This window comes from Pleurodeles waltl, chromosome 4_2 (genome assembly GCF_031143425.1).
Source record: "Pleurodeles waltl isolate 20211129_DDA chromosome 4_2, aPleWal1.hap1.20221129, whole genome shotgun sequence".
Taxonomy (NCBI): Eukaryota; Metazoa; Chordata; class Amphibia; order Caudata; family Salamandridae; genus Pleurodeles; species Pleurodeles waltl.
This window is the reverse complement of record NC_090443.1, coordinates 120,242,263-120,269,666: the sequence shown is the minus strand read 5'-3', so window position 1 is coordinate 120,269,666 and position 27,404 is coordinate 120,242,263. Positions and strand designations below refer to the sequence as shown.

General features: G+C 41.1%; 1 protein-coding gene across 1 annotated transcript in view; it reads right to left on the bottom strand.

The window, feature by feature from the left end:
- Positions 1-27,404, bottom strand: part of AVIL (advillin) — a 186,220-nt gene that overhangs the window by 80,157 nt on the left and 78,659 nt on the right. The window contains exons 3-6 of the mRNA XM_069230920.1: positions 21,639-21,713; positions 12,388-12,584; positions 11,349-11,457; positions 6,526-6,636 (exon numbers count right to left, since the gene is read on the bottom strand). Of these exons, the coding sequence (XP_069087021.1) occupies positions 6,526-6,636; positions 11,349-11,457; positions 12,388-12,584; positions 21,639-21,713 (492 nt within the window). The remainder of the gene's footprint in view (positions 1-6,525; positions 6,637-11,348; positions 11,458-12,387; positions 12,585-21,638; positions 21,714-27,404) is intronic.

The window sequence follows — 27,404 nt, the reverse complement described above, 5'->3', positions numbered from 1 at the left end:
GGATTTTCGATCTTGCTGAGGAAGCCAAGATGGAAGGCTCGCAAGTGGATCCTGATACCCTCTCCAACTGGGCTCAACTGGCTATCTGTATGTTGGGCAACGCCAACTCCTACATTTCCCAGGAACGTCGCAAAAGCCTCCTCCTCAGGATTGATCCAAAACTCAGCACTCTGGCTTCTAAGGAGGAAGGCCTTAATGCTGATGGTCTACTCTTTGGTGACTCTTTCATAAAGGAGATGGGCAAATACGTCTCTACTTTTAATTCCCTGGACAAAGCCCATTATTCAATGAAGATAATTTTTTCCAATCGTGTTTTTGGAAGGGCCGGCAAAGGAAGGAGCCGTTTTGCCAGCAGCTTCTCATCAAGGGGTCAATACCTCAACCGAGGCTCCTACACCCAGTCCAGCCAGCTTGAAGTGTATCAAGGATACAAACCCCAATTCTACCCTCGCAGATTCCGCGGCGGCCGCAACAGGGGTTACAGAGCCAAAGGAGAACAACTTTCAGGTAAGAAGAACTTTCAGTTCTGGCCTTCCTCCAGTAGGAGGCAGACTAGCTTTGTGTTTAAACGTTTGGCTGTCAATAACTTCCGACCCTTGGATAATCCAGACCGTCCAAGGCTATTGCATAGAACTTTATCAGACCCCTTTTCAACCCTTCCTTCCTCGCCCCCTTCATTTTTCTCACGATCAATCTCGCCTCATTCAAGATGAGATACAAGGTTTACTGTCAAAGCAAGCTATAGAAGAAGTGGTGTTCGACCCTTCGGGGTTTCTCAGCAATATCTTTTTGGTTCAAAAGAAAAACAAAAAACATCGACCGGTCATAAACTTAAAGGAGTTCAACAACTTCGTAGTGTATCACCACTTCAAGATGGAAACTATTCTACATCTCAGGGATATCCTTCTTCACAACGACTGGCTAGTTCGCATAGATCTCCAGGACGCCTACCTTTCAGTACCGGTGCATCCTTCATTCAGGAAATTCCTTCAGTTCCGGTGGGAACATTCTTTCTTTCGTTTCAAAACTCTTCCCTTCGGCCTTTCTTCTTCCCCTTGGTGCTTCACCAAGATACTCAAACCTGTGGTGGCCTTTCTCAGGGCTCAAGGAATACGTCTTATCGTCTATCTCGACGATTTCCTACTCATGGCCCAAGACAGGTCTTCCCTAACATCCCATCTAAAAATTTGTCAGGACCTCCTTTCTCAGTTGGGGTTCCTTATAAACTTCCAAAAGTCATCTCTTGTTCCTTCCCAAACTCTCGAGTTCCTTGGATTCCTCGTCAACACCGCCGAGTCGATCCTCCAACTTCCTCAGGACAAAGTTTCTTTGATAAAGAAAGAAATTCGTCATGCCTTGTCTCTCCCTTATACTTCCCTCAGGGCACTGGCTCGTCTAGTAGGCCTCCTTTCTTCTTCCATTCAAGCCATATTTCCGGGCCCTCTTCACTACAGAGCCCTTCAGAAGCTCAAGATCCGCCATCTTCAACAGGGACTGTCATATTCGGATCAGGTTGTTCTCGACACGGATTCCAGAGAAGAACTCATATGGTGGATGAGTCATTTAGACGCCTGGAACGGGAGAACGATTTTCTCTGCCGCCCCAGATCTTGTCTTAGAATCAGATGCAAGTCTGACAGGATGGGGCGCAAGATGTGGTCCACACTCGACTGGCGGGCCATGGTCCATTCAGGAGTCGTCAATGCACATAAACTGTTTAGAGATGCTTGCAGGTTCCTTTGCCATCCAGTCCTTTACCAAAGACAGAGTAAAATGTTCCATTCTTCTCCGAATGGACAATCTATCTGCAGTATCTTATATAAACCGCCTGGGCGGGACACGATCCAAACCTTTAGCTCTTCTGGCCAAGAGTCTTTGGGAGTTTTGTCTTCACAAAAATATTTCGGTCAGAGCGGAATACCTACCAGGCAATCTCAATGTTGTGGCCGATTGGTTCTCAAGACACTCCCATGACTCGAGCGATTGGCGTCTTCGCCCTTCTATATTCAAGCGTCTTTCTTCTATCTTCGGTATAATGTCCATAGACCTCTTTGCCTCAAGACTCAACGCCCATCTTCCCAAATAATTCAGCTGGAGACCAGATCCCTTAGCCTTGGCTTCCGATGCTTTTCTCCAACCGTGGCCTCCTTCCCTTCTGTACGCCTTCCCTCCCTTTCTCTTTATTGCCCGAGTCCTAGCACATGTACGCCGTCAGGGCTCCTCCCTAGTTCTAATCACCCCATTCTGGCAGTCTCAACCCTGGTTTCCGACCCTATTAGAACTCTCGTCAGATCTTCCAGTCCTGATCTCCCCTTTCCCAGACCTTCTTATGAATCCCCAGGGACATCCTCACAACTTCATATTACAAGGTTCTCTATTCCTCATAGCTTGGAGAGTTTCGGGGCTTCCTGGAGAACCCCAGGAATTTCGCAACAGGCTGTCTAATTCATCCAACAATCTTGGGCGCCGGGTACCTCAAGGGTCTACGGAGTGGCTTGGTCAATATGGTGCAGCTGGTGTATGGACAGGGATTCCGATCCCGTTTCAGCTAGCGTTACCTTAATTGTCAATTTTCTAGCTTCCTTAGCCTCTCAGGTCAAAGCATACCGGACCATTAATACCTATAGATCAGCAAAATCTTCAGAACATGTCAGGGTGGATGGTAGACCAGTGGGAGAGCACCCCTTAATTTGCCGCCTATTAAAAGGAATACGTTTTTCCAAAACTCCAACCCCCAAATATAATTCTATGTGGGATGTGAACTCCGTCCTCCGTCTTCTCCTTTCTTGGCCTGATAATTCGGACCTCTCGTTAAAATATCTGTCTGCTAAAATCATTATGCTCCTCTGTTTGGTCTCTATCAAACGAGTTTCTGATGTCAAAGCTCTGGATGTTTCCTCCTTTCAGTTCTCTGCCTTCGGTGTGTGTTTTAATGTGGCTAGACGTACTAAGACCAATTTGTCTTCTGTGATTTACCCCTTCTTTCCCTCCCAACCTAAGTTGTGTGTGGCTAATTGCTTGAAAGCGTACATTTCACGAACTGCAGATCTCAGGACAGCATCTTCTTCTCAGTTATTGATTTCCTATCAAAAACCCCACAAACCTGTATCATCTCCCACTTTAGCCCGTTGGCTTAAGTGGCTGATGGATTTGGCTGGTGTCCCTATTAACATTTACGGTGCACATTCTGTTAGAGGAGCTACAGCTTCTAAGGCCTTTTTTGCTGGGGCTAGTTTACAGGATATCCTTAGATCTGCAGATTGGTCTAACGTCAATACGTTTAGAACGTTCTATTGTAAACCTGTTGATCATCCTCTGCAGAATGTTGTATCATTGCTTTGAACAAGCATAATATGAGCCTCCTGTCTTGTAATAAAATTGAGATTTTCCTAGTCTTGGTGTCAGAAAGGCTAGATTTTATTAAAGACAAGGAGGCGAGTATTATCCCGCCTCTTCTAACCCTCCCTGTTCTTTTATTCTAGTTGCCTCCACTGCAACCAATAACAGCGCTGCCGTCTGATCAGCTTCTTTCAAATCCTTCTGGACCTTTTCTTCAACCAACAGGATCTACACAGGGTTATCCTTTCCTCAAGGCCTTCTGTATGGACCTCCTTTCAGCATTTTTGACTCTTTATGGTTTATTGTTGTTTTTCTCAAATCGTTCTATTGACTGACTTTCGCAAGAAAAGAGGGCTTGTTGCTCTCAGTCAAGATAGTTATTATAGGGATCGTCGTGTGATTGGTGGATCCCATTGTGACGCAGTTTTGTAGTTTTGTAGTTTTTCCCCAGGGATTCTGGGATTTGTAGTTTCTTGGCTGCTGTTTAAAATAAAGCATGAAAAGAATAGCATAATACTCGCCTCCTTGTCTTTAATAAAATCTAGCCTTTCTGACACCAATCTCAATTGTATTCTATATTTCTAAATAGTTCTGGGATTTTGATTGTGTTGCATTTTAATTTTATTACTGTTTTTGTACTACATAAATACTTTTACACATTAGCCTGTCTGCTCTGTGCAATAGCTACAAAGAGGGATAAATTTAGGTTAATTTAGGTACTTTGAGTGATCAGCCTGAAAAGGGCTGTGATTATACCTTTAGGCTAGTAATCAACTCCCATACCCCATATAAATCTAGTATCGAACATTATTTATTTATTTTCAAAAGGCAGGGACATTATCTCCAGCTGAATAAATATGTCCTATAAAGGAGGAATCATGTGGAAGTGCAATCAAGGCTGGCGATACACTTTAAAAGGCCCAGATTCTACCTACTCCTGCGAGACTGAAAAAAACAAAATTGTGAGCAAAGATTCACACTCTAAACCCTTTTTAGCCTCTCAAATGCAGATAAGCACTACTTGGATGAACTTTAGTCTTGTCATTGCTCATTCGCCACTCTAAAGGGTTACCCTGCACATGTGAGATTGAAAGACATAGCCCATGTTATGTTGCTGCCCAGACACCAAGTCAGCTTACTTTGTGTTACCCTGCTATTCTCACTCCTCCAGGCACGCCCAAAACTTTTCTTGAATCCCAGAGACTCTTGTTTTTTTCTAGATTAAATAATGAGGCACCATCTGAACTTCTAGAATTTCTTTTTGTAACAACTTTACTTCCATTATTGGTAGTGAATGACATTTCAAGGTCAAAATAAGACAATGTGGTGAAAGCAGACCTAGCCTGCTTTCATTGTTTTGGGTAGGGCAGCAGCATGGCATCAATCTGGGAGTTCTCAATTTGTTCAGTCATAACACAGCTCTTCTCTGATATATGCATCTTGTCAAAATCTGTTGTTGGCAGTGTTGAGACAATACAATTTACATTTGTCCTTAATGACAGTGAAAAATAAAACCAAATGAGTAGCACAAAGCTGCTAGGATGTACTATTTGAAAATCACGCATCTAATGGCAGAGCTATACTGTCACCCCACTAGTGAGAGGCCGTAAGGCAGACTGTTGGTCTGAAGAAGTTTGTGGAAATGCCTGTATGGTTTTGATTTGGGGTCTCAGGTATTAGAACATACTTGTTTCTTGGATTTTCTTCCTACATGAGATTTTCAATTTTTGGACTAGATAGCCAAGGTTGAATTGTTGTTGGCTTTAGATTTTATTTAAACTATTAAAACTTAAATCTGCTTCCTATTGGTATGCAGTGTGTTTATTTTTCATAAGGATCATGTGGCTGTGTATTTTATGTTTCAGTGGGTAGTCTAACAGATGTGTAAAGAATTATTTTTAAAGCCGTCAGTATAGCTGGAAGGAGTTCTTTTAATAGAGCATTTCCAATACAGATTCTGAATATGCACACACCATTGTTTTTATTGTTAAGAGAAAGGATGGCATATTTTACTATTCTGCGAAGGATTATTTAAAAATTAGTTTATTTGTCAATTTGTTAGGTATGTAGCTTTGGAAGCCAGTATGTAGCTCAATTGTTTAGTACATGCTATAGATAGTTTACATTTCCACAATGACAATGAGTCCTTACCTCAGAATGTCCCATTCCCATTACCCTAAATTCAAATATGGTGGGTCCACAGCCAAAGCCATTGCCATGAACAGAAGAACAAACCATTTGAGGGACCACTGCAGACATACATTATTTGGCTTATTTGGAGGAACATGTGTCCTTGCAACTCCCTTGCCATTTTCTACCTGTTCTCCTCATGTTTCTGTTTGTCCTCAATTAGATACAACTGTGTTCAAAGTATTCAAATGGATGACAAATTATTTATTGTACCATAATAGTCTCAAAATTAAGTGGCTAGTAGCTGACTCAAAGTTTTTGAAGATGATGTTTCTTTCTTCTTGTCCCTCCAAAATGTTTAGACTAGAAATGCTCTTGGACTGGCTCCCATCATGGCAAGAATTCTAGTATATTTATTCAACATTTTTTGGCCCAGAATCCAACTAGACAATTCGTTTTTTTGTTGTGTTAATTTTGAATCCCCACAGTTGATGAACAAAATTCCTCCCACTCCAGTTTCTGTTTTCGTGACATGGTGCATTTTGTCTCCTTGGCAAAAACAGAAACTTTCAAAGCAAATTCTGGATTCAAACAAAGGATACTAAGGTGAGAACCTGCAAATGGTCCATCCTACCAAACCCTAAAGTATACAAGTAAATATATTTATAGCTTCAAATTTTGTTCTGAACGGCCAAAAAGCAGCAACATGGCAGGCATGTTGAACTTTGGAAATTGTGCTCAGTTTTCAAGATAACAACAAGGTGATAAAAATCCAAATATCACGAGGAAACAAAACAATTGAGGCTTCGATCTCTACTCTGTCAATGAGTGAGTGGTAAGACATTTGCAAACTCTCTTGAACCTAGTGTGAGGGAAAAGTTAACAAGGGAAAGATCATTCAGGAACTTGAATTCATTCATGGCACAGAGGCAACAAGGTATGCCTAAAGACATTTGTAGTTGCTTTGTGTCCTTGCACTTCTATACATAGTTGTAGCAATGTTAAATGTATACAATGACTCATACATGAATGATAAATATGTTGTTTAATGAAATACCTTCATTTTCTCCGTTGTGTTGCTTTCTGGTCCATTCCATTGAATAATTACATTGCCAAGGTCCAGCAGAAACACGTCTCCTACATTAAAACTCTTCCAGTTCAAGTCGACCTATTGCAAGGTGCACGAGTGCAGAAAAACAGATTAGAAATGAGTTGATCACAGCCAAAATAATATTTCGTAAAAGGCATTCACTGAGAAATAAACAACCAAGTAAACTATGTAAGAAGTCATTGCTAAAATTTCAAACTTTGTGTTACTATATCACCTGCCAGAAAAGGAAAACATGCATCCATGCACCAGTCATCTTGTACTGCAAAATATCATCTAAGACGTGGTTTTCAACATGACAACACCCCTGGATGGGATTTTATGTTGTCGTTCTATTAAAATTCCAACATGAAGCCACTAATATTTAACCAGGGAGGACTGATTTTCCACAACTGCGCAAAAAAGGTGATTTTACTTGTACTGCCTTTCAAACTGTCTTTTTTGTCCACATTTACTGTTGCTCTTTAATTGAAGATTTCATTTTGTTGTACCCCAGCACTAGTTTGCTAATTTTGTTATTAAAAACGGCAATACATTTGACCCAAAAAGAATTGTTTATTTCATAATTAAAAACGTTTTTTTGTTATACTCCAAGTATATTGTTTTGCTATTTTATTCAAACACTCCACCTTTAATTCTGTATCACATCACTTAACTTGTCAATGTATTTTAAATTACATACATGTATAAAATCATAAAATGAACTATTAGGTAATTTTACTTAACATTACAATAAAATCTAATATTATAGATAACTAATCTGCTTTCCTTTATCAATTTGATGGTGAATATATGGTAACATTTACATTGCAAATTTCACCAAATAATTTTTAGTTTCTATATCAGGGAAACAGCTTTTATAATCACTTCTAAAATAACCTTTAACTGCACATCCTCTATATGTTCAACATCTAAAAATATACGGCCCCCATCACCAAATAATACTTTGTCTGTTATCACGAGCTGTGGATCTAAGTCTCACAGATTCAACTAACGAATCAAAACGAGGGGATGCTTCAGGGTAGGCCTGGAAATGTATTGTTAGTGTAATTATTATGCTTTACCCTCCATTCTGTGATGCCCTCTTCATTTCTCATTGTATCTCATTCATTTCCCCTATGTGTTCAACAGCCTGCTTCTCGTAGTCATGGCAATCCTAACTTTTTTCAACTTTTGTGCACACTTACACTTTTACGCCTAGTAATTAAAACATGTTGAGTTCCCCATGAACCACATTCGTTACCTAGCTCTTCATTATGGTGACTTCCAGCTCTTTACAGTATAAGGCAGCGGTTCCTAACCTGGGGTCTGCAGCCTCCTAGGGGTCCCTGACATATTCTCAGGGTGTCCACAGGACTGGGCCGGCAGCAAGGCCGTCTCCAGCTGGGCCCCTGACAAAAAAGTGTGGTTTTATATTATTACTTCTTTTGTGCAGCAGTTTTAAAAACACTGCAAAGCCATGTTCAGGCAAAAATAAAGAGTTAAGATAATTCTGGTGATTAATGTACCTGCTGGAGAGAGATTGGAGTTTTGTCTAGGGGCAGTTTTGACTCATCTAAGGTAGTGCAGATGGTTCATATGCCTGCTGCAAAGAACATGTATCATGCAGAGAAAAGTATTTTATGTGCATATAACAGTGGGTTACTGCTTTTATTATAAAGTTTTTTTTGTTACTGAGCAGTTCATAAGTTACAATTTTAATCTAGCACAGTGAGCTATAAACTGGCATCACAGAGTAGCATGCAAACTGCATGGTGCAAATTAGAAAGTTCCCAGTCTTTCATTTTCCTCAGGTGGTGAAAAAAGGTTTACTTGAGTAGAAATACATTCTTATTTTTAAAGTTGACGCTAACCACTGTGTTATGTTCTGAATCCTGAGATTTTCCTTCTCCAGACGAAGCACTCCTAGAAAATGCCTACCAGTGTGGATGACATGTGAATCCTACCCCTGTAGTCCCTGTAAGGTGCTTCAACACCCTGCACTGGTATGAGAGGTGATATAAAACAAATTAATTACATGTGACAGAGAAGGTATGGAGAGAAGAGAGGCTCGTATTGTTTTACTTCCTTTCCCCACCACATACTTATGTGAAAAAGTTTTCTCAGATCTTATGTACCTAAAATATAAAAACAGAAATCGCTTGGGAAATGAAGAATATGACATGAGGATTCAACTTTCCTAAATGAAACCAAACATTGAAAGGTTAGTCGCCGTGATGCATAGCCAACCTTTACATTAAAACTTCGAGATTTTTGCATATTTTTTCTATATAAAATAACCGTATCTTTAGTAACTTAAGTATTTGTTTAGGGTGTACTTGTATATGTTTTTTTGCAAATTAAATTAATGTTTGAAATGTAAACTGTACAAATTGCTTGGGGGTCCCAGGCTACCAGTAATGATTTAGTGGGGGTCCTCAGGAGTCAAAAGGTTGGGAACCACTGGTGTAAGGGGATTTTCAAATTCCATCATTATTCTTCGTACTGTATGTTTCTGTTTTTTTTTTACCACAATTAGACGCAGACTTTCACCCTCAAACTGAGAACATCACTCTGTGAATTCTGGTGATGACTGTATCAGATGGAATATATATGATACATAATATACAAGATGACATATCTATAAACAGTAGAGGTGCCCATCACTCTTTTCACGGGGAAGCTTTCAGCTTTATAGCTCTTTCTCCGGAAGAGAACTGTGAATGCACATTATGATGACTGGAAATGGCACCCAGAAGTAGATCTTTTTGTAGAGGTGCACGTGACTTTTGTATGTCAACACCCGATTCTTCAAGGCTGTAAAACCAGAGTGTTTCAGGTTTTGAATAAGAATGTTCTTTGAACCAGTAGGATAATGATTTAAGCACTGCTTAATTGCGCTTACAGTGTTTGGAGTCCATGTTAAAATTGGTGAACTGTGCGATTGATTTCAGCACACTCCCTGGCCACACAGTTCCGCCTGAGAATCAAGGAGGAGGGTTGGTCAGTAAGTGATCCGGGCTGAGCTGTTGCCATTGGATATGCTTCTACCTGATCCTGCTCCAGTTCCGTGTTCTGCGGCAACATTTATGACTCTTATACACCAATTACAAGTGCTGTGGAAAACTGCGATATCTGTTTGCACTAGTGTCACAAATATGAGTGGGTCATAGTTTCTCTTCACACACCTGAGACTTTTCCACAGAAACATTTCGATATCTCGCACTTGCACATATTTACTGTGTGAAAGGAACAAGTCATTTGGCACTAACCTGGCAGAATGGCATGACCACAGTGCAGCGTGCTAGAGGCTGTCTGAAATCCAAGCCAAGCACATATGGTTCATGAAACTGTGCAGTCTTTTTGTAGGAACTGGTTCTAAATACAAAGTCTAAACTATTTTCTATGGGAGGGCACACTCTTAATAAGGTCAAAGAATTTTGTTATCTAGGCATGTACATGAGTTCTTCTTTGTCCTGGAAGACACACATTAATTTTAAGCTCCAACAGTTGATAAGGAACAATGAAGCAATTTTTCGCTTTTCAAATAAATTAGGTCACAGACCCCCTGCTCAGTTGAAAACTCTTTATAATTCCAAATGCACTGCATCAGTCCTTTATGGGGCAGGCGTCTGGGGCTATAATAAAATACTGTCTCTTCAGAGTGTAGAAAATAAATTCCTGCGCAGATTATTGTTGGTTCCAAAATGCACCGCAAACATAATCTGCCATGAAGAACTGGGTCAGTGCTTTTTGGAGGACAGGGTCTTTATGGCTCCCCTACTGCTGTGGATCAAATGTTGGTCAAACCCTATGGCAAGTTTGGTCCAAGACTGTATCTCTGATTGTCTTCAATTGGAATACTCAAATAGGATTCCCTGGCTTATGTTTCTGCAAAACTCCTTTGAGAACCTAGGGCTTAGATAAATGTTTGATGATCCCCATCTGTTAACCACAAACTCTAGGTCTGTTTTGAAGTCTACTTATTCCAAGCACATATCAGAGCTGAGATTTTATAGTTCCCTGAAATCGAAATCTTTCGATTCTTATTCTCGGATTGTGACTGTTCCATGCCTTGAACCCTATTTGTCTTGGTTTTCAAGTTTTAGAATAATTTCCTTTTTAACACTTTTTAGACTTAATCTAATTCATTTTAAGGTAGCTTTCCCTGAACCATGTTTCTGGAAAAAGGATTTACCACTTTGTCCCTGTGACTCCAAATCAACCCAGAGCACTTTGCATTTTTTTCTTTTTTGCCCTTTATATGCTGCACCTAGAGGGGCCTTTATTTTACCCACGTTACGTCTTTTTAGACCTATTCATTATAAGGAAGCCCTGCTATACCTTCAGAGATTGCCTAATATCCAAATTTGTCACCATGTATTAGACTTTGTCACAGCTTCTTTACGTATTAGGAAAAGGCCTACTCCTTTTTAAATATTTTATGTACGTATAGTATATCTTTTTAACGCTAACATTTGTACTTTTCTGACTTTGTGATTTTTAATCATGTCTAGTATATTTATCTATGTATGTTAAGGGGTTTCAGATTGGATGTTCATCTGGTGCTTCCAGTAATGGTTTTAAAGTTTTATTTTACTATTTATAGATTGGGAAATGTGTCTTGGTTTGTACTTTTATGGCAATTGCCGAATAAAGTTATTTGACTGACTGACTGACTGGTTCTAAATATCCTAAACTTCATTTTGTATTTATTGCATTTTGCATATTGTTTAAAAAAAAATTGAATCTGTTTTATTAGATATAAACTACAGGTTTGGTAGGTCCCTTACCTCCTTTGCAGACACACTCCTCTTCCCTTTCACATGCAGGAGCCTCTTGACATTGTATATGTTGGTTTCTACATGCTTCATCCCAGAGGCGACACCTCCCTTTTTATAGCTAAGCAAGCAGAGAGCATCCAGAGAAGATGAATTATCAAAGGGGACACTTTTTTGGGAAAACAGCATACAAAGTCAGCTAACAAAAACACAGCTATTATTGCAAGCAAATTAGCATCCCCATCACCGAAAACCTCAACTGATATCCTGTGGGTTGATTTTTCATGTGTTAACCATTTATGGATTCAAGGTACACAGCGTAACCTCAATTCCCATACTTAATTCCAAATTCAAACCCCCTGCTGGTTGGAATTTCTGCCAACACCTGTCTATACTCAGCATCTCCAGTATCAAGCTTCCACCTGCCATGGGCTTGACCTGCCAACCACCCTCTGCCTTACTGCTCTAATCTTCACTATAGTAAACTCACTCACAAGCCATCTCGGTCCTTCAGTTGTTTTTAGAATACTTCCATGGACTTTCTCACAGCCTCTTCACGTGTACAGTGAGCACACTGTTCTGGTGCTGGCAGAACAACTTCAGACTCAGCTCTGATCAAAACGTCCCACCCATTTTTAAATTACACTCCTCTTCCATTGGCAGTCCCCTCTTCTCATTCATTCATAGAGGTCCTTCTATCACCACTTTCTAATACTCAACTTCCCACAGCCAAATCTTCAGTATGTGCACACATTCAGCTTATCAGTACACAGACATCTTTTGAAGCCTGAATTACCACAAACAATACAGGTCTAGAGACTGTTGCTTCAATACACTGATAACAGTTCTTCTACAAGCTGAATTGACCTTTCAGTTTTTTCAACTGCATGAACCTACCTGCCTGAATACATTCTTCGCTGTAGGTGAACTAGTTGTCCTTGGACAGTCTAAATTCACCATCCATTTAGGGAATGTTCAAGCACCATGGCCTTTCAACACATCCTAGTCTCCCTTTCCCTAACCATAATGCTCAACAATCAGTTAGTCTTACATGATGCCCTGCTTAAAGTAACCTTTGAAGGATTCGGACTCGTAGCCCTGGACTTCCCGGTGCTGTATAGGACTGCCTCCTAGGTAGTCGTCCAGCTGGGTGGTGTAGATAGCTGCTGAGCCCTGCTCATCCTGGGTCGAGTCGTTGCCTATCCAGTAGTGTATGTCGTAGGAAAGGGTGTTCCCAGATTTCCGGGTCTGCATGTGAATATTAAAGGAGGCAAAGAGAGAAAGCCTATTTGGTTAAAAGTATTAAACTAAACCTCTCCATAAACAACGCATTATGCCAATGTAAACATTTTCTCATAGATTTATTATAAATAGCAACATGCTTAGGCCCATATTTATACATTTTTAGCGGCGCAAACTTAGAAAATACAATTGGATTTTGAAAGTTTGCGCCGACTTTGCGTTAAAAAGCGGCGCAAATGCGGCGAATGCCTTTAACCTGGGCGAAGGAGCATATTATTTTTGTACTGAAATACCATTCCGTTTATGTGATGCACTACAGTTAATTGAGCAATATTTATTTACCTTTATATTTTTATGGACATGCATTTTTATTGCTTTACAGGCAGTTATAATACCAAAGTATCAAAGAATTATGTATCACCCAACCATCTCTATATCGAAGATTCACGTCATATCACATAAATTACAAATAATGAGATTTGAATGGATTCAAATACATTCATATTGAGGGTCAGTAGTCAACCTTAATGGCATAATCTGTGTTCACCCTTGTAGGAGATGTGGCTTCTATGATCTACAGCATCCCATAAAAGCACCCCAAGATTTCTCATTGATTCTTCTTACTTGTTAGAGAATTTTGTATATAGCACGCTATTATTAAATTCATGGCGGACGTGCTAGTAAAAAAAACCTGCTCTATACTTGTTTATTTGCTGCATTGCACAGAGGTGTATTTTGCACTTTAAATTGCCTAGACCCGTTTTTAGTATTTTGTAACTTTGTTTTTAATGTTTACCATGCATTCTTAAATCATGCACACTTGAGAGGTGTTATCGCACCAGCTGGGTATGCGCCATGATGTTTTCTAATAAGACAAGGGGAACCAATTACAGCAGTGTCGGGCGGAGTCTGTAAGAGCTCCACCCCTTTAAATTCATGGCAGCAGCGCGGACGCGCAGTGGATGTGCACAGCAGGCGTGACGTTAGCACACCGAAGGCATGCCTGATGCAAGCCCGTCAATTCCCGGATCACGCCATGCGCCAGAAACCCTGCCCTTTTTTCTTCAGAAGCACCTTACTCACAAGGGTACTCGAGGGATGAACTTCTTGATTTAAACAAGCAGGGTGAGAAAATCTACTGTGTCACTTTTGAACCTCACCTTGAGTGGGATCTAGTAAGGTGTCCTTCATGCAACTTCTCCCTTACTAATGATACTGTTCAAGACAGACAATGCAGGGGCCCCTACCAGGCCCTGTTAGCAGTTCCACATAAAGATTTTTTCTTGTGCCCTGCTTAATGCAAGGTCTGTAATTAAACATAAAGTTGAGTTATTGGAATTTTTAGGCACCCATAAGCCTGATATCCAATCTGTTACAGAAACCTGTGCAGACTTAGCTTCCGGTCTCAACTTGGTCCAGGTGGTTCTGGCAGGGTACGCTACTTCTAGATTAGACAGTGTCAGCAAATAGTGGCGGTGGGCTGGCCATTGTCTTTTGCGACAATCTTTCCGTATCCTGTTCCTCAGTTTCAAGCAGCTCGGACTGTGAAACTCTTTTGTTTCAAATTGAACTCACCAAAAATTATACCTTTAAAAGGCTTTTGCTATATCGCTTTCCAGTTATCAGATCCTGTTTTGTGCAAAACATAAGCCCACTGCTTGATTCTAGTACCAATACCCCAGACTTTACTGTGCTGGGGGATTTTAATTTCCATCTCGAAAAGACGGAGGGCAAAGATACTGCTTTTTGGATTGACTATGGCGAGCCTAGGATTATATAAATTGGTGAACCTTCCTACTCATAGTGCAAGCCTTAAATTAGATGGCATTTTCACCTTCAACCCGATTCTCCAGGTTACTGATGCCCTGCCACTGGCTTGGTGAGACCATAGAGCAATTGTATTTGGGGTTAGTGTTCATTCCTTGCAATCCGCAGGAAGCTTGACTTCCAGACTCAAGAGTGGCTCGGGCCTGGCACAATACTAATGCCGTAGAATTTCGACGCTGCTGTCTGACACTAAACCTGCCAGCTGGATAGATCTTAAGTTAGTGATACAGAATTACTCATCATGGCTCCAGGCAGCTCCCGAAAAAAAATTACACCAGTCAGAGAAAAAAACCTTCAGAACCATGGTTTACAGAAAGACTTAGAACTCATGAAGAGCTATGTAGAAGTCAAGAGTGGAGATCAAATCATGATCCACGGGTTAGACAGGTCTATATGCAATTGATAGCAGATTATAAAAGGTTAATTCTTGAGGAAAAAGCTAAGCATTTTTCCAATAAGACAATCTAAGAATTCTCCCAACGAGTTATTTAGGACAGTAGCGAATTGCCTAATTGCCTTTTCATATACAAATTACTTCTGGGATCATACAGCGCACTTGATGAGAGGTGTTTATTTTTTACTTTTCAAAAGGCCCGCAAGCATTTTGCAACAATGGTTAAGAGTGCCACTTTAGGGTCAAGATCTGGTACTTGCATAAGATTTTATAGAACATCCTATGTATTATTTTTAACATGACACTTCTTCTGTTTGCATTAATCATAATTTAGGAATAATATAGAAATTTCCCCAATACCTTTGGGAGTGGTCACATTGTGCTTTTGCTATGATAAGTTAACATTCCTGGGAGAAAAATACGGCATCTCTCGGTTTCCACTATTTTTGTACAGGCCTTGACATAAAATTACTGTCAATGCCTATAAAAATAGAGGCCTGATGGCAAACTCAATGGTACTCCAGGAGGTGTTTTGTTTATTCAAACTACAGGAATGCAATCTGCCTGGTAATGCCCAAAGGTATAAGTGACCCCCTATAAATGGTATGCAGATTAACTACATGTTATAGGCAGTTGAAGACCATCTATACTATTTCACCTTAAATCCTGGCATTGATACTAGTTTTTAAAAGGGACAGTTTTGTAACCTATGCCTGGGACAAAACGCAATCTTTTCGGGTTGCAGCAATTTTTGTCCTTGCAATTCTGTCTTTTCTCCAAAGATCAAAATTTAATTCTAGGCCTTATTGACTGGCCACAGGGGTTTTAGGCCCTGGCAGAGGAATTAGCCCATCTGATCCTAAAAACTCATATCACATATTTGAGTTGTTTGATATGCCAACTGTTGACTGGCAAAGAGCGCTGAGTACATCTATTCAGGCTTTGTGGCCCACCACTGGCAATCTTATGTGGGAGTCTGGCAATTAAGCTGGATCTAACTTCTAGACACTAAAGGAATTGTCTAGATATAGAGGACTTGTGTGACTGGTTTCCTGATGGGAAATTGCAGGTGATGATCTGCGTTCTGACTCACCTGCCCTTCCAACCAATAGCAAGAACAGTTTGCATCTATTTGAAGTACATGCAGAATGTAAGATTCTCATTGATTATACCTTTAACATGTCCCAGTCAAGATTCACCAGGGATTGCCATTATTCTTTTTGAGTGTTCACAAAATCAGACCTTCCCAGTTACATTTGTTACCATTGGCCTCGTTTAATATTGTGGTCCAGAGGGACACTGAAACCCAAATTATTGGCTGAACAGAATGTAACATTTAGAAGATTAATTTGAGCTTGTAGACAGATTTATTAAACAAAATAAATGGACTCAAAATGGTACTACAAGAACATGATAAGAAAGTGTACCTGTCTGTGTTACCTTTATCATATTGCCATCAAGTTATCGTCATGAAGTTGCATAGTAGTGTTTGACTTTACCCCTCACTGTAGGCATTTATTTAAGTCACAAGTTCCTATTACATAAGCATTTCAGGTCTGAATTCCTTGAATCCCATAAATAGCAACCCCCTAAATTTTGTGGGCTCTTGAATCGGTCAAAATCCTGATGTTGCACCCCTTAAAGTAAATCACACCCAGTAATAGAGTTTGAATGCTCATCCTAGCCCCCAATACAGAGTGCCTAGGGTTGCCTTGCTGCATGGGCTGCTTGGTCCAGTATTGTCCAGGGCCTAGAAGCCTCTGGTCTTGTGTATTAGTTCCTAGTGTTGTGTCTAAGTCCTGCCATTTCAATCTGTATTATTTCAGTGCAGCAAATCCTCCACACATTCTGCTTTCCATTTTGTGGTTTTGTTCTTACCATGTTCAGTGCCTCTTTTGCTGTTTATGATTCTAATTTTCCGAGCAAGATCCTCACCATCCTTTTGGTGACTGTTATATGGAGCAGCAAACTTGCTGTTTGAAAGTTTCAACACACAGGGCAACTTTCTATTTATGCCCAGTGGTTGGACTCATCCAATTTGTGAGAACAGTTGTTACGTGGGATCTACTTTTGGTGGTGGAGATGAAGAGGTTCGGACACTCTGTTTCTGTGAATACACTTTACTTTAAGGCTAAGGCTGAACGCAAAACTTGCGACTTCCTGTCAGCCGTTTTCTAGCTGACCACCTCTCTTTTTGATTTTCAAAAATGGTGCCATGCATTTCCACTAAACAGAAGAGTAACGCCTCTACCTACAATTATTTAAGCCGAGGCCATAGTTAAGGTCAGCATGCAGGTCTTAGCATAGAATGCAGGAGCACAATAACATCTGGTGTCCGTACAATACCACTTAACGAATGAGCACTATGTTACTTGTATCAGGTTATTTTCATGCATATGAGAATCAGCAATGATTGTTTTGGTTTGATGCATAATGAGCACTGGTAATCCTGGTATATCAGTTGGCCCTTTAGCCTTGTTTAGTTGTCTGTTTTGGTTGTGTGTCACAATATCAGGTTCAAACTATCGACCTACAGAAATATTGACAGCACAACATCAACAACCACAAAGTTGTCAAGTTAGGTGTATATATAGGTAAGTAAAGATTTAGTCTACTTAACTCCACATCTATGTACCTTGTAGCTAAATATATAATCAGGGTGCATAGATATGGAGTGAATAATAGTAAATCTGCTCACCTACATATACTGCCCATGGCAATATAGTCGTAGGGCAGTCGCTATTGATCAGTCGATGTTTTAGTAGGTCGATATTCTGGTGGTGCACCATCCATATCCATTACAGTGGTTTTGGAAAGAAGTTGATGGTGATCATAGAGAGAGAGAGAGAAAGAGCTTTCTCGTGAGGAGCTCTGACTTTCTTTGTCCTTACAGCATGACTAAAAGCTAAAATTGTGCCTTTTTGATGGTTACACTATTTCTGCAGCCCATTTTGTCTTGGCATTCATAGCAAAAATTATTTAAATCAATGCACTCTTTCCAAGTCAACCTTCAAATACATTCCCGAAGGTGCAATTTTAAAGATTGGCATGCATTACTCTTCCTGATGCTTCAATCAAACATCCTGAAGTGAATGTGGCTTTTAGTTGTTAGCAGCGCAGCAGGCCGCTCCCTGCAGTCAGAGCAGCTGACTTCCGGAATCCAAGCTAAGGGTAAAGAAAGCATCCTCACCATCTGTGGACACTAGAATTAGGCTCCGAAAGGCTAGCATGTCAGCACATCCACAACCATCACTGCGACTTGTCCGTGACCTTAATTTAGCAGATTTCCTCTACTCACCTAGGTCTTAACAATTTGACCGCTCTGTTGTGGCAAGTCAAAGGAATGGTCACCTCGATGTGACGAGTTAACGTGTGATGGTCATGCACTTCTGAATGCACAGCATTTTGCTATAAACATTTTTTTAATGTAAAACTGAATGCAATGAATGTAGGTAAAATGAAAAACGATTGTAACATATGATGCTACATTTTATTACATAAAGCATTACCCACTTTTATTTTCTATAAATTTGACAGACAAGGGAGTGTAAAAGGAGAAAGGGTACCGAAAAGTAAAAAGAAAAACTTGCAAGCAAGAAAGGTTCATTTTAAACAATTTAAGAACGTGAATACCTAAATATACAATTAATTATAAAAGTGTCACATCCTGTTGTAGTCCAGGTTACCTGATCCCCTATTAAAAAAGAGAGATTTTCTTTGAGCGAAATTAAACGAAAGAGATATCAAACTTTCTACTCGACTTTCCATCGTTAGGCGCTACGTTTCAAGGGAAGATAGCCACATCACATCTGTTTGATGCAGAGTGATAAATCTAAATATTAATCGACTAAGAGAAGACGTAAGTCTCCCAATTCTTTTATTAGCCTTTAAATGTGGTGACCTTACCTGCTAGCAATGAAATGCTCGAGCATCACCACGCAAACATAATCTAAAGGTTCCATAATTCACGACTTCCCTAAATCAGTAGTTACTAGTGAAAAAACATATTTTGCAGTTAGTCTGCAGTCTATAAACTGATACTACCAAACCGCCACAATGCAACATTGCTTTTTATAGTAGTGCCCACCAATCACACACCTATAACTCAGCAAAAAAAACGAAGAACATGCAGTTTTATTTCAGAATGCATTGTCCTATTTTTACCATTATTTTCTTTATTGCTTTAAAGTTCGTGAGTTTCCTGTATTTTTCTTGTAAGATACTACATGATTTTCATTAAGAAGCATATTGAGCACAATGGTAACATATCTGGCATTGCATTAATAAAGTCCATTCGTATCAAGTACACTCTCACTGTATATTATGTGATTTGGTAAAGCATATATTTAGCATGCGATGGCCCTTTCATCGCTGACCCTGCTGTTGGTGAACAAAAAGCTGGTGGTCAGGCCCCAAGTGTCCGTTAAAGAGCAAAATCTTCACTTCATTGTAACAGTGGCGGCCCGTCCTTTAGGGCGGAGGGACCACGCCCCCTTCCCTTTTGCCCCTCATGAAGAGTGTATGTCAGGCTGAACAAAGGTCAGCCTGACAGACTCTCTCCATGTTCAGCTCAGGCAGCCAGGAGCAGACATCTCCTATGGGCGTGACCTCCTCGGCTCAGCAAAGGTGCCTCGAGGCCCTCCCCTGGGTGACGAGGAAAACGTCACCAATTGACACTCTCCCTGGGCGCTTCAGGTTTAAACCCTGCAGTGCCCAGGGCGAGTGTCAATCAGTGACACTTCGTCACAGAGTGGGGTGGGGTCAGCAGTCTCACTGACCCCATCCCACTCTGTGACGAGGCTGGGACTGTTGCCTTCCCTCATTGGCTGACCTAAGGTCAGCCAATGAGGGAAGGCAGCAGTCCCAACCCTCCTGGGACCTGGAGGCTGAAAGTAAGTGTTTGTGTGTGTGTGTATGTGTGTGATGTTTTAAATTGAATGTTTGGTGCGCGGGTGTATGTTTGAGTGTTATGAGTGTTGTTAATGGATGTGCGTGCGTGCATGTGTGTGTGAAAGAATGAGTGTGTGCAATCTTTTAAAATCAATGTTTGGTGCGTGCGTGCATGTTTGAATGGTATGAGTGTTGTTAATGAATGTCCGTGCGTGCGTGTCTGTGTGTGAAAGAATGAGTGTGTGTGTGTGTGTATCCCGCCCGCCCCCCTCCCTCCTAAAGCTGCCGGCCGCCACTACTTTGTAAAGCCAGTATTGTGCTTCTGCGTTTGGGCCGCGGGAAGCAGAAGCGTTGAGGATCTGTTTGCGCTGAGAATGCACTTCCACCACAGCTAGCTCAGTGAACTAGCAGAGCCACCATCAACTCCTGAGGACCAGACCTCAGCGATCTGTGCTGGTTATAAACGCAACGTTTCTGAGCAACAGAAGATGGACCATGTTGGTGATCCGAGCTATGTGCAGCAGAGGGAGACCTGCACGGGCTTCTTTTGGTCGTAGGCATCCTTTGGGATGATTTAATACAAAGGCAGAGTGCAGCACTACAACAAGGTTGTTGTAGCACTAAATACCGATGCAGAGGCCAGTGTGGTCAAGGTGACCTCAGTTACTTTGGCAGGTGCACAGTGTTTCTCCGTGCAGACTTCTCAGTGGCTATGCTCGCAGCTCACTCTGGTTGTCCAGGTCATCACAGATGGCAAAGAAACGTCTCTAGAAAATTTGGGAGCTTGTCAGCATTGCAGAAGCTTCTTATCTTCGGTGTGAACTTTTGACCTTAGTGTTCTGAATCACAAGTAATTGTATTACCCCTGACAGGATAGTGATACTTGTGGCTTCGGCCGAGCACAGAAACAACAACCTGGTGCTACACACACAAACCTAGTTTTCTCAAAAATAACATTATCTGTCTTTTTATAGCAAGTGAGAGCATGTATCTGTGCGTGGTGTGCAAGTGAATACCTAAATATACAATAAAACAATAAAAATGCTGGTGGAGAATAAAGAATGTAAAGGGCAAACACATTAAACAAAATTGCAGCTATTTAAATTAAGAAAAGAAAGCAATATTGATCAAGTAAAGAATGTCAGTTCTCCCTCTTGACTCCTCAATGAATGTATCATTACGTCCATTAATCACCGTCATGCTTGACTGTTCTATACAGTACATATGATTGTGACTTAATGACAGGTACAGGAGGACAACGTGCTCAAGGGAGTGCAGTGACAACCCACCCACCGGAGTCCCTCAGAGGTACTGTCCCCACCCGGCATCCTTGAGGTTTCCTGACAGCAGGTCAAGTGGAGGCCCATGCCTACAGAATGAAAGAATAAGAGCATGAGTCTTCCCTACCCTTGATCCCTTGAAATGGGTGAGTTTGTCTTTACTGCAAAAGAGGAGACTAATTGAAGGACTGAAGGATTCATTCAGAGATTGGCTCTGTCTCCTCAGCACTATCTAAGTAGGTAACATGAGGCACCAGGTGGCAAGGCCTCCCTCTGACCTTCGATTGCATGGGAAAGCTCTGCAGAGTGACAGTGCTGGACAGTCCGTGTACCTCTAGGAGCTGCAGCCCAATGGAAATATAGTTCTGGCAGAGCACAAGAGATGTCGAGGGGGAGGAAGGGAGTGCGGAGTAGAGGGAAAGAAAGGTATCACAGAGGGTGTGGAGTGAGAGAGAGAAGGAGAAAGTGAGACTGGATGAATGGAAATAGAATGATTGCGCCAGGAGATGAAGGGAGTGGGCTGGTTTGACCATTTTTGACAGGACTGCTTTAGGCTCCCTGCCCATCTCTGCTCTTCCGCAAGCCATTCAACAAACATCTACTGCTGAAATTGAGTCCTGGCCCCAAATTCACGAGAACATAAGTTAGGGTATCAAAAATGTAGCTTACCGAAAGCAGGATGTAGCAGTCACCTTCGAAGAAGTTCCCATGCGCTTTCTGAGGCACTTGCACCAAGTCCATTTTCTTAAGAATAAAACATATAAACCAATAAGTCAGATAATGAAACTCTCTAAAATTACTAATCTGCACAACACCTTGCAAACAAGTTAAACCAGCTGTAAAGCAGCATTACCGTTATTAACGTCAATATGTCTCTGCTAAAATTCTTCTGCTGTTTATTTCAAAAGTGCAACCATTTGTGGCTTTTGTGATGACATAAATTAGGCTACAGATAAAATCGTATGTTATACCATCAGTGAAGTATTTTGATGATATAATTTGTGGTCGTATGTGAGATCATGAACAGTCTATGAAGACATTGTGGTAACATGGTGAAATACAACTTCAGAGTTTTTTTAGATCAGAGATTGGATCTATAATATTTCTTAAACTGAAGTTTTTAACTGTATTTTTATGATTATTTTTATAATGTTCGTTAGTTATCCATCATAGTAGACAACTACAAAATTTGTGAAACAGACGTTTTTTGGTGGATTATTTTGTTTTTTAAATAATATACTTAGCTACCTATAAATTTCTTGAACCCATGTTGCTAGAACTTATTGAGTACAGCTTGTGACCATTTACAGCAGTCCCCATGGCCCATACCACATTCGTCCCCAAATACCTCCGGTCGTGGCATTTCACCACGTGTGGAAGTGACTCAATCCAGAGAACCCAGGGTGCGCAGATTTAGCTGAGACCAAGACAATCAGCCAAAGTTAGTGGCCCTTGGCCAGGACCTGAGAATAGTCGCCTCTGTGGTTGGGTTGTGCTCACCTTGTCACCACAGGCTCCTTACTTTTCTCCCAGTGATGTTCATGAACTGGGAAATCTGGTTCACAAACTGTAAGAAGGTTTATTGAAGGAATATTTCTCAATCAGATTTGAGTTTACATAAAAAAATTGGTGCATGTACTGATTCACAAAAACAAATTAATCTGTAAAAAAATCAACAAAACTTTAGACAGATTGACACAAAATCACACAACACACAACTTGCTTGCCAAATTGGACACAAATTTTGCACCGGTTCATAATTTATCAATCCTCAAATCTCTGCTAATGGGAATTTTCATGGCTAGATTCACATGTAGTTTTGTTGACAAATTGTATGCATATTTGACAAACGAACCAAAGTTATGTCCGTATGTTTCTGGGTAGGGGAGAGTAAGAGTTGCGTCAGGGGTAGTAAGCGCTATATAAATACGATTACAATACAATACAATACAATATACTTAACCACCATGCTAGTTGTCCACTTAAACCATAATATAGTGCTGTGTCACTTGGTGATGCTTTATAAAATGTCAAACACAGGGGCGTAGCTTCGAGGGGGGTGGAGGGGTTACACCCCCGCTAATAAATCTGTTTTCTGATGAATAGTCGGGTACAGTAGCATTCAGTCGGGTATGGTGATGTGTCTGTCGGATATTACCTGGGATTTATGCAAGCCCACATTGAAAAAAACACACACAAACACTCTCTCATCTCTATTCTGAAAGCCCTACAAAATGTTCATTATTTTTACAAAATATTGTGCTTCTCTCACTACTGCTATCAATCTGCACACCTCTCGCTTTCCACTGCCTCTTAAGCCCCTCTTGCCATATAATATATTTCAACATTAAGGTCCTCATTACGAACTCGGCGGGAAAACCTGCCGAGTTCGGCACTGACGGTCAACAGAAGACTGCCAACACGCAGAACCCCCCCCCCCCCCGGCCACATAAAGAACATTCAGCTGGGCCAGCGGGTGCAAACTGTGTTTCTGCCAGCCGGCCCAGCTGAATGCAGTGCCTGAACATTGACGCCGGCTCCAAATGGAGTGATGGTAGGCAATGGAAGCTGGGTTGAACGTATGATGGGGAGCAGTCTAGGAATAAATAGATAGCAGAAACAAATGAGGAGAGGGCAAAATGGGTCGAGAAGGCACGTTAGATCTAGGCAATTACCTAGATATGTACACAGTGGTGTACTCACTGAAGAGGTCTTGGTCATTGGGTGCAGGAGGCAGGGTTGAATCCTAGTCCCAACCCTTCTTAATGTATTAATCAGCTGTTCATTTTCTAAAAACTTGAATCCTCTACAAAAATACACCAATGTAAAGAACATGTCAACGTACATGTCTCCATCCATTTTATTTAGATGATGCTGTATTATGTGCACTGACTGAAAATAACTTGCTTCATCTGCTGACCACTTTTAGGACTTTGTCGTGATAACAAATTATGATCAATGCAAACAAGTTGCGATATACTTTTACTAGAGACATGAAAACGCCAAGGAACTGATTCTGTCAAAATGGACACTTTTGAAACAAAAAAGCTAATTTCAATATCTACGGATGAAGTTCTCAACTAGTGGACTAATGACACATCGTAAAACATAAACATACTCTGGCTTTATATTCTCTCTGAATAACTTTAATAAATGTTTGGGGGTTGTGCAGTTTCTGCTGGATTACCAGTGACTACCACAATGTCAGTCGCCTTTGTGAGTTTGAACTACGGGAACTTGAGAATCTGTCAGCTTTAGCAATGATATTAAGCATTTGCTTCTTTTCCCCAACTCAGTACCCACTGTTGTATTCCACACCAGATTAGTGCTTCGGGGGATTAAGGGCAGGATGGACAAAGCTGTTTCCTTGTCGTAAGGGAACGGCCCGTGAACGCAGAGTAGGGCTGTTTGCGACAAAAAACAAATTCCGACGCACATACCTAATTTTGCGATTCGGTAATCTATTTACCAAATCTCAAAAAGGGTTTGTGAGTCGAAATTAGGAAGGGGTGTTCCCTTCCTAATTTCGAGTCGCAGTGCTAAGTATGATTGTTTTGCGACAGTGAATGCGGTCACAAAACAATCACAGTTATCACCAATTTCAAATTGGCCCTAACCCATTGGGAAATGGGAAAGGGTCCCCATGGGGCCCCTTCCCCTTTGTGACTGGATGCGAAAATATTTGTAATGGACCATACCAATGGCTGGGCTTTATAAAGAAACTGTACTTCATGAGATGGTCATCTTCTTTCTTCTTCGTATGGGATCACAAAGGTCGAACCTGGGCTACTTAGAAGCAAATTATGGGAGTGCCCTTTAGTTAGAATGTGGCAGTGCGCCTTACTCAAGTCTCTTTTTTGCATTTTATTGCTCAATGAAAAGAGGTCCATGGTGAACCTCTGCCCCCTTGCTTTATTCCCTGTCTTTTATTCAGAATGGGTAAAAGCGATGGGTTGATTTCCTCGCAAAGAAATGACTATATTAGGACCATAAAGGAAGCAATGATTATCTATCACCAGGCAGGTTCATAAGTATCTGTGTTTGCAGCATTTAGGGCCCAATGTACAAAACGTTTTGCACGTTGCAAACAGCGTATTTTGCTGTTTGCGACGTGCAAAAAGCACGTAACGATGCCCAAACCCCGTTACGGATTTGCAAAACGGGACTGCGAGTCGCAATTAGGAAGGGGTGTTCCCCTTCCTAATTCCGAGTCGCAGCGCGATGTTGTATTGTTTTGTGATCGCGTACGCGGTCGCAAAACAATTGCATTTAGCACCCATTTCAAATGGGTGCTAACCCATTCGCAAAAGGGAAGGGGTCCCCAGGGGACCCCTTCCCCTTTGTGAATGGCATTGAAAACATTTTTCCAGAGCAGGCAGTGGTCCTACGGACCACTGCCTGCTCTGAAGAAATGAAACGAAAACGTTCCATTTTTTATTTTTCTAATGCATCTCGTTTATCTCTAAGGAAAACGGGCTTCATTACAAAAAAAAACCTGCTTTATTTAAAAGCAGTCACTGACATGGTGGTCTTCTGTCTCCAGCAGGCCACCATCCCTGTGAGTGCCTCGAGTCTCAAGGGGGTCGCAAATTGCGACCCACCTCATTAATATTAATGAGGTGGGCCTTTGCGATCCCCTTGCGAGTTGCAGATGTCGTCAGGGACACCATCCTACATTCTGAATTGCGACTCGCAAATTGCGACTCGCAATTCAGAAACTACTTACATCTGGTTACCGACTCGCAAAACGGGACTGCGAGTCGCAATTAGGAAGGGGTGTTCCCCTTCCTAATTGAGAGTCACAGCGCGATGTTGTATTGTTTTGTGATCGCGTACGCGGTCGCAAAACAATCGCAGTTAGCACCCATTTCAAATGGGTGCTAACCCATTCGCAAAAGGGAAGGGGTCCCCAGGGGACCCCTTCCCCTTTGTGAATGGCATTGAAAACATTTTTCCAGAGCAGGCAGTGGTCCTACGGACCACTGCCTGCTCTGAAAAAAAGAAACAAAAACGTTCAATTTTTTTGTTTTCTAATGCATCTTGTTTATCTCTAAGGAAAACGGGCTTCATTACAAAAAAAAATAATGCTTTATTTAAAAGCAGTCACTGACATGGTGGTCTTCTGTCTCCAGCAGGCCACCATCCCTGTGAGTGCCGCAAGTCTCAAGTGGGTCGCAAATTGCGACCCACCTCATTAATATTAATGAGGTGGGCCTTTGCGATCCCCTTGCGAGTTGCAGATGGTGTCAGGGACACCATCCTACATTCTGAATTGCGACTCGCAAATTGCGACTCGCAATTCAGAATCTACTTACATCTGGCCCCAAGATTCTTGGGATCAACACGGGGGGCACAATCAAAAGTTATTTCCTTGTGAAGGATGAGTTAGCTATTTCTCTGTCGTGAAACTGTTTGATTTTTCACAGGCTGCTGTTTTTTTGAATAATTATTTGGGCCATAATATACAGAACTACATTGCAAATACCCGATTTTACATTGGGATTTGGGATCAGTGATGCCTTGTGCTATATTTTGTCTTAATGCAGCTGGTCGAGCACTGCATTCTTTTCATCCAAAATTGTAAAGTGCAATTTTTTTTAATGTCTTCTTATCTATTTGTTGTCTATCACCCTAGTGTGTTATGGTGCCTAGCGCACCATTGCACACTGAATTTGGCTACTGATGAATCGGAAATATATTTCATATGACTGTAAATAGCACCGATTTTATGTGAATTGTTAGTAATGAGAGTCAATATTAATCTAGCTGGATGCACCATGGAAACAAGCATCATGGGCCTATGTTACAATCATTTATTTATTGCATTTAAAACACAGTAAGTCACCATACATCATAAGTAGAATACAAAAAAGAGTATTGGCGCCTCAATTGATCAACTTGCGATGGTATCATTACAATTATTAGATATCATTGTAATTATTTGATATTCAACTCTGCAGAACAATAGGAATTATAAGATCTAAAGTCCGATTGAAAGTAATCTGACAGTCTCAGTCATGTCTCATCCAAATCAGTATTTGCCTAAAACATACTTACTCTTATGTGTCACAGGTTTAATTTGGCGTTATGTTATACCACTCTGTCACTCTTAGCCCATACATAGGTTTGTTACCATTATCAATTTAAAGGTATCCCTGCGAGCCAGTGGGCATAAGAGACTGCTTCCAGACATGACTACAGAGCTTTTGCTTGTCCGTACTGTGTATGAATGCCAACATCATATGCAACACACCCCATTCAAGATCTTACACACAGCCTCCCCTGTTTTACTTATTTTATAAAAATAGTCAAACTTTGCGTTTTTTCTGACCGTTGGCAGAAGGCTTTGTGGTAGGTTCCAGTTATGAAAAGGAGCCAACCAGGGCCAAACTAGGGAGTTAAAAGCAGCCTTGGTAAAAATGGTCAAACAAGCCC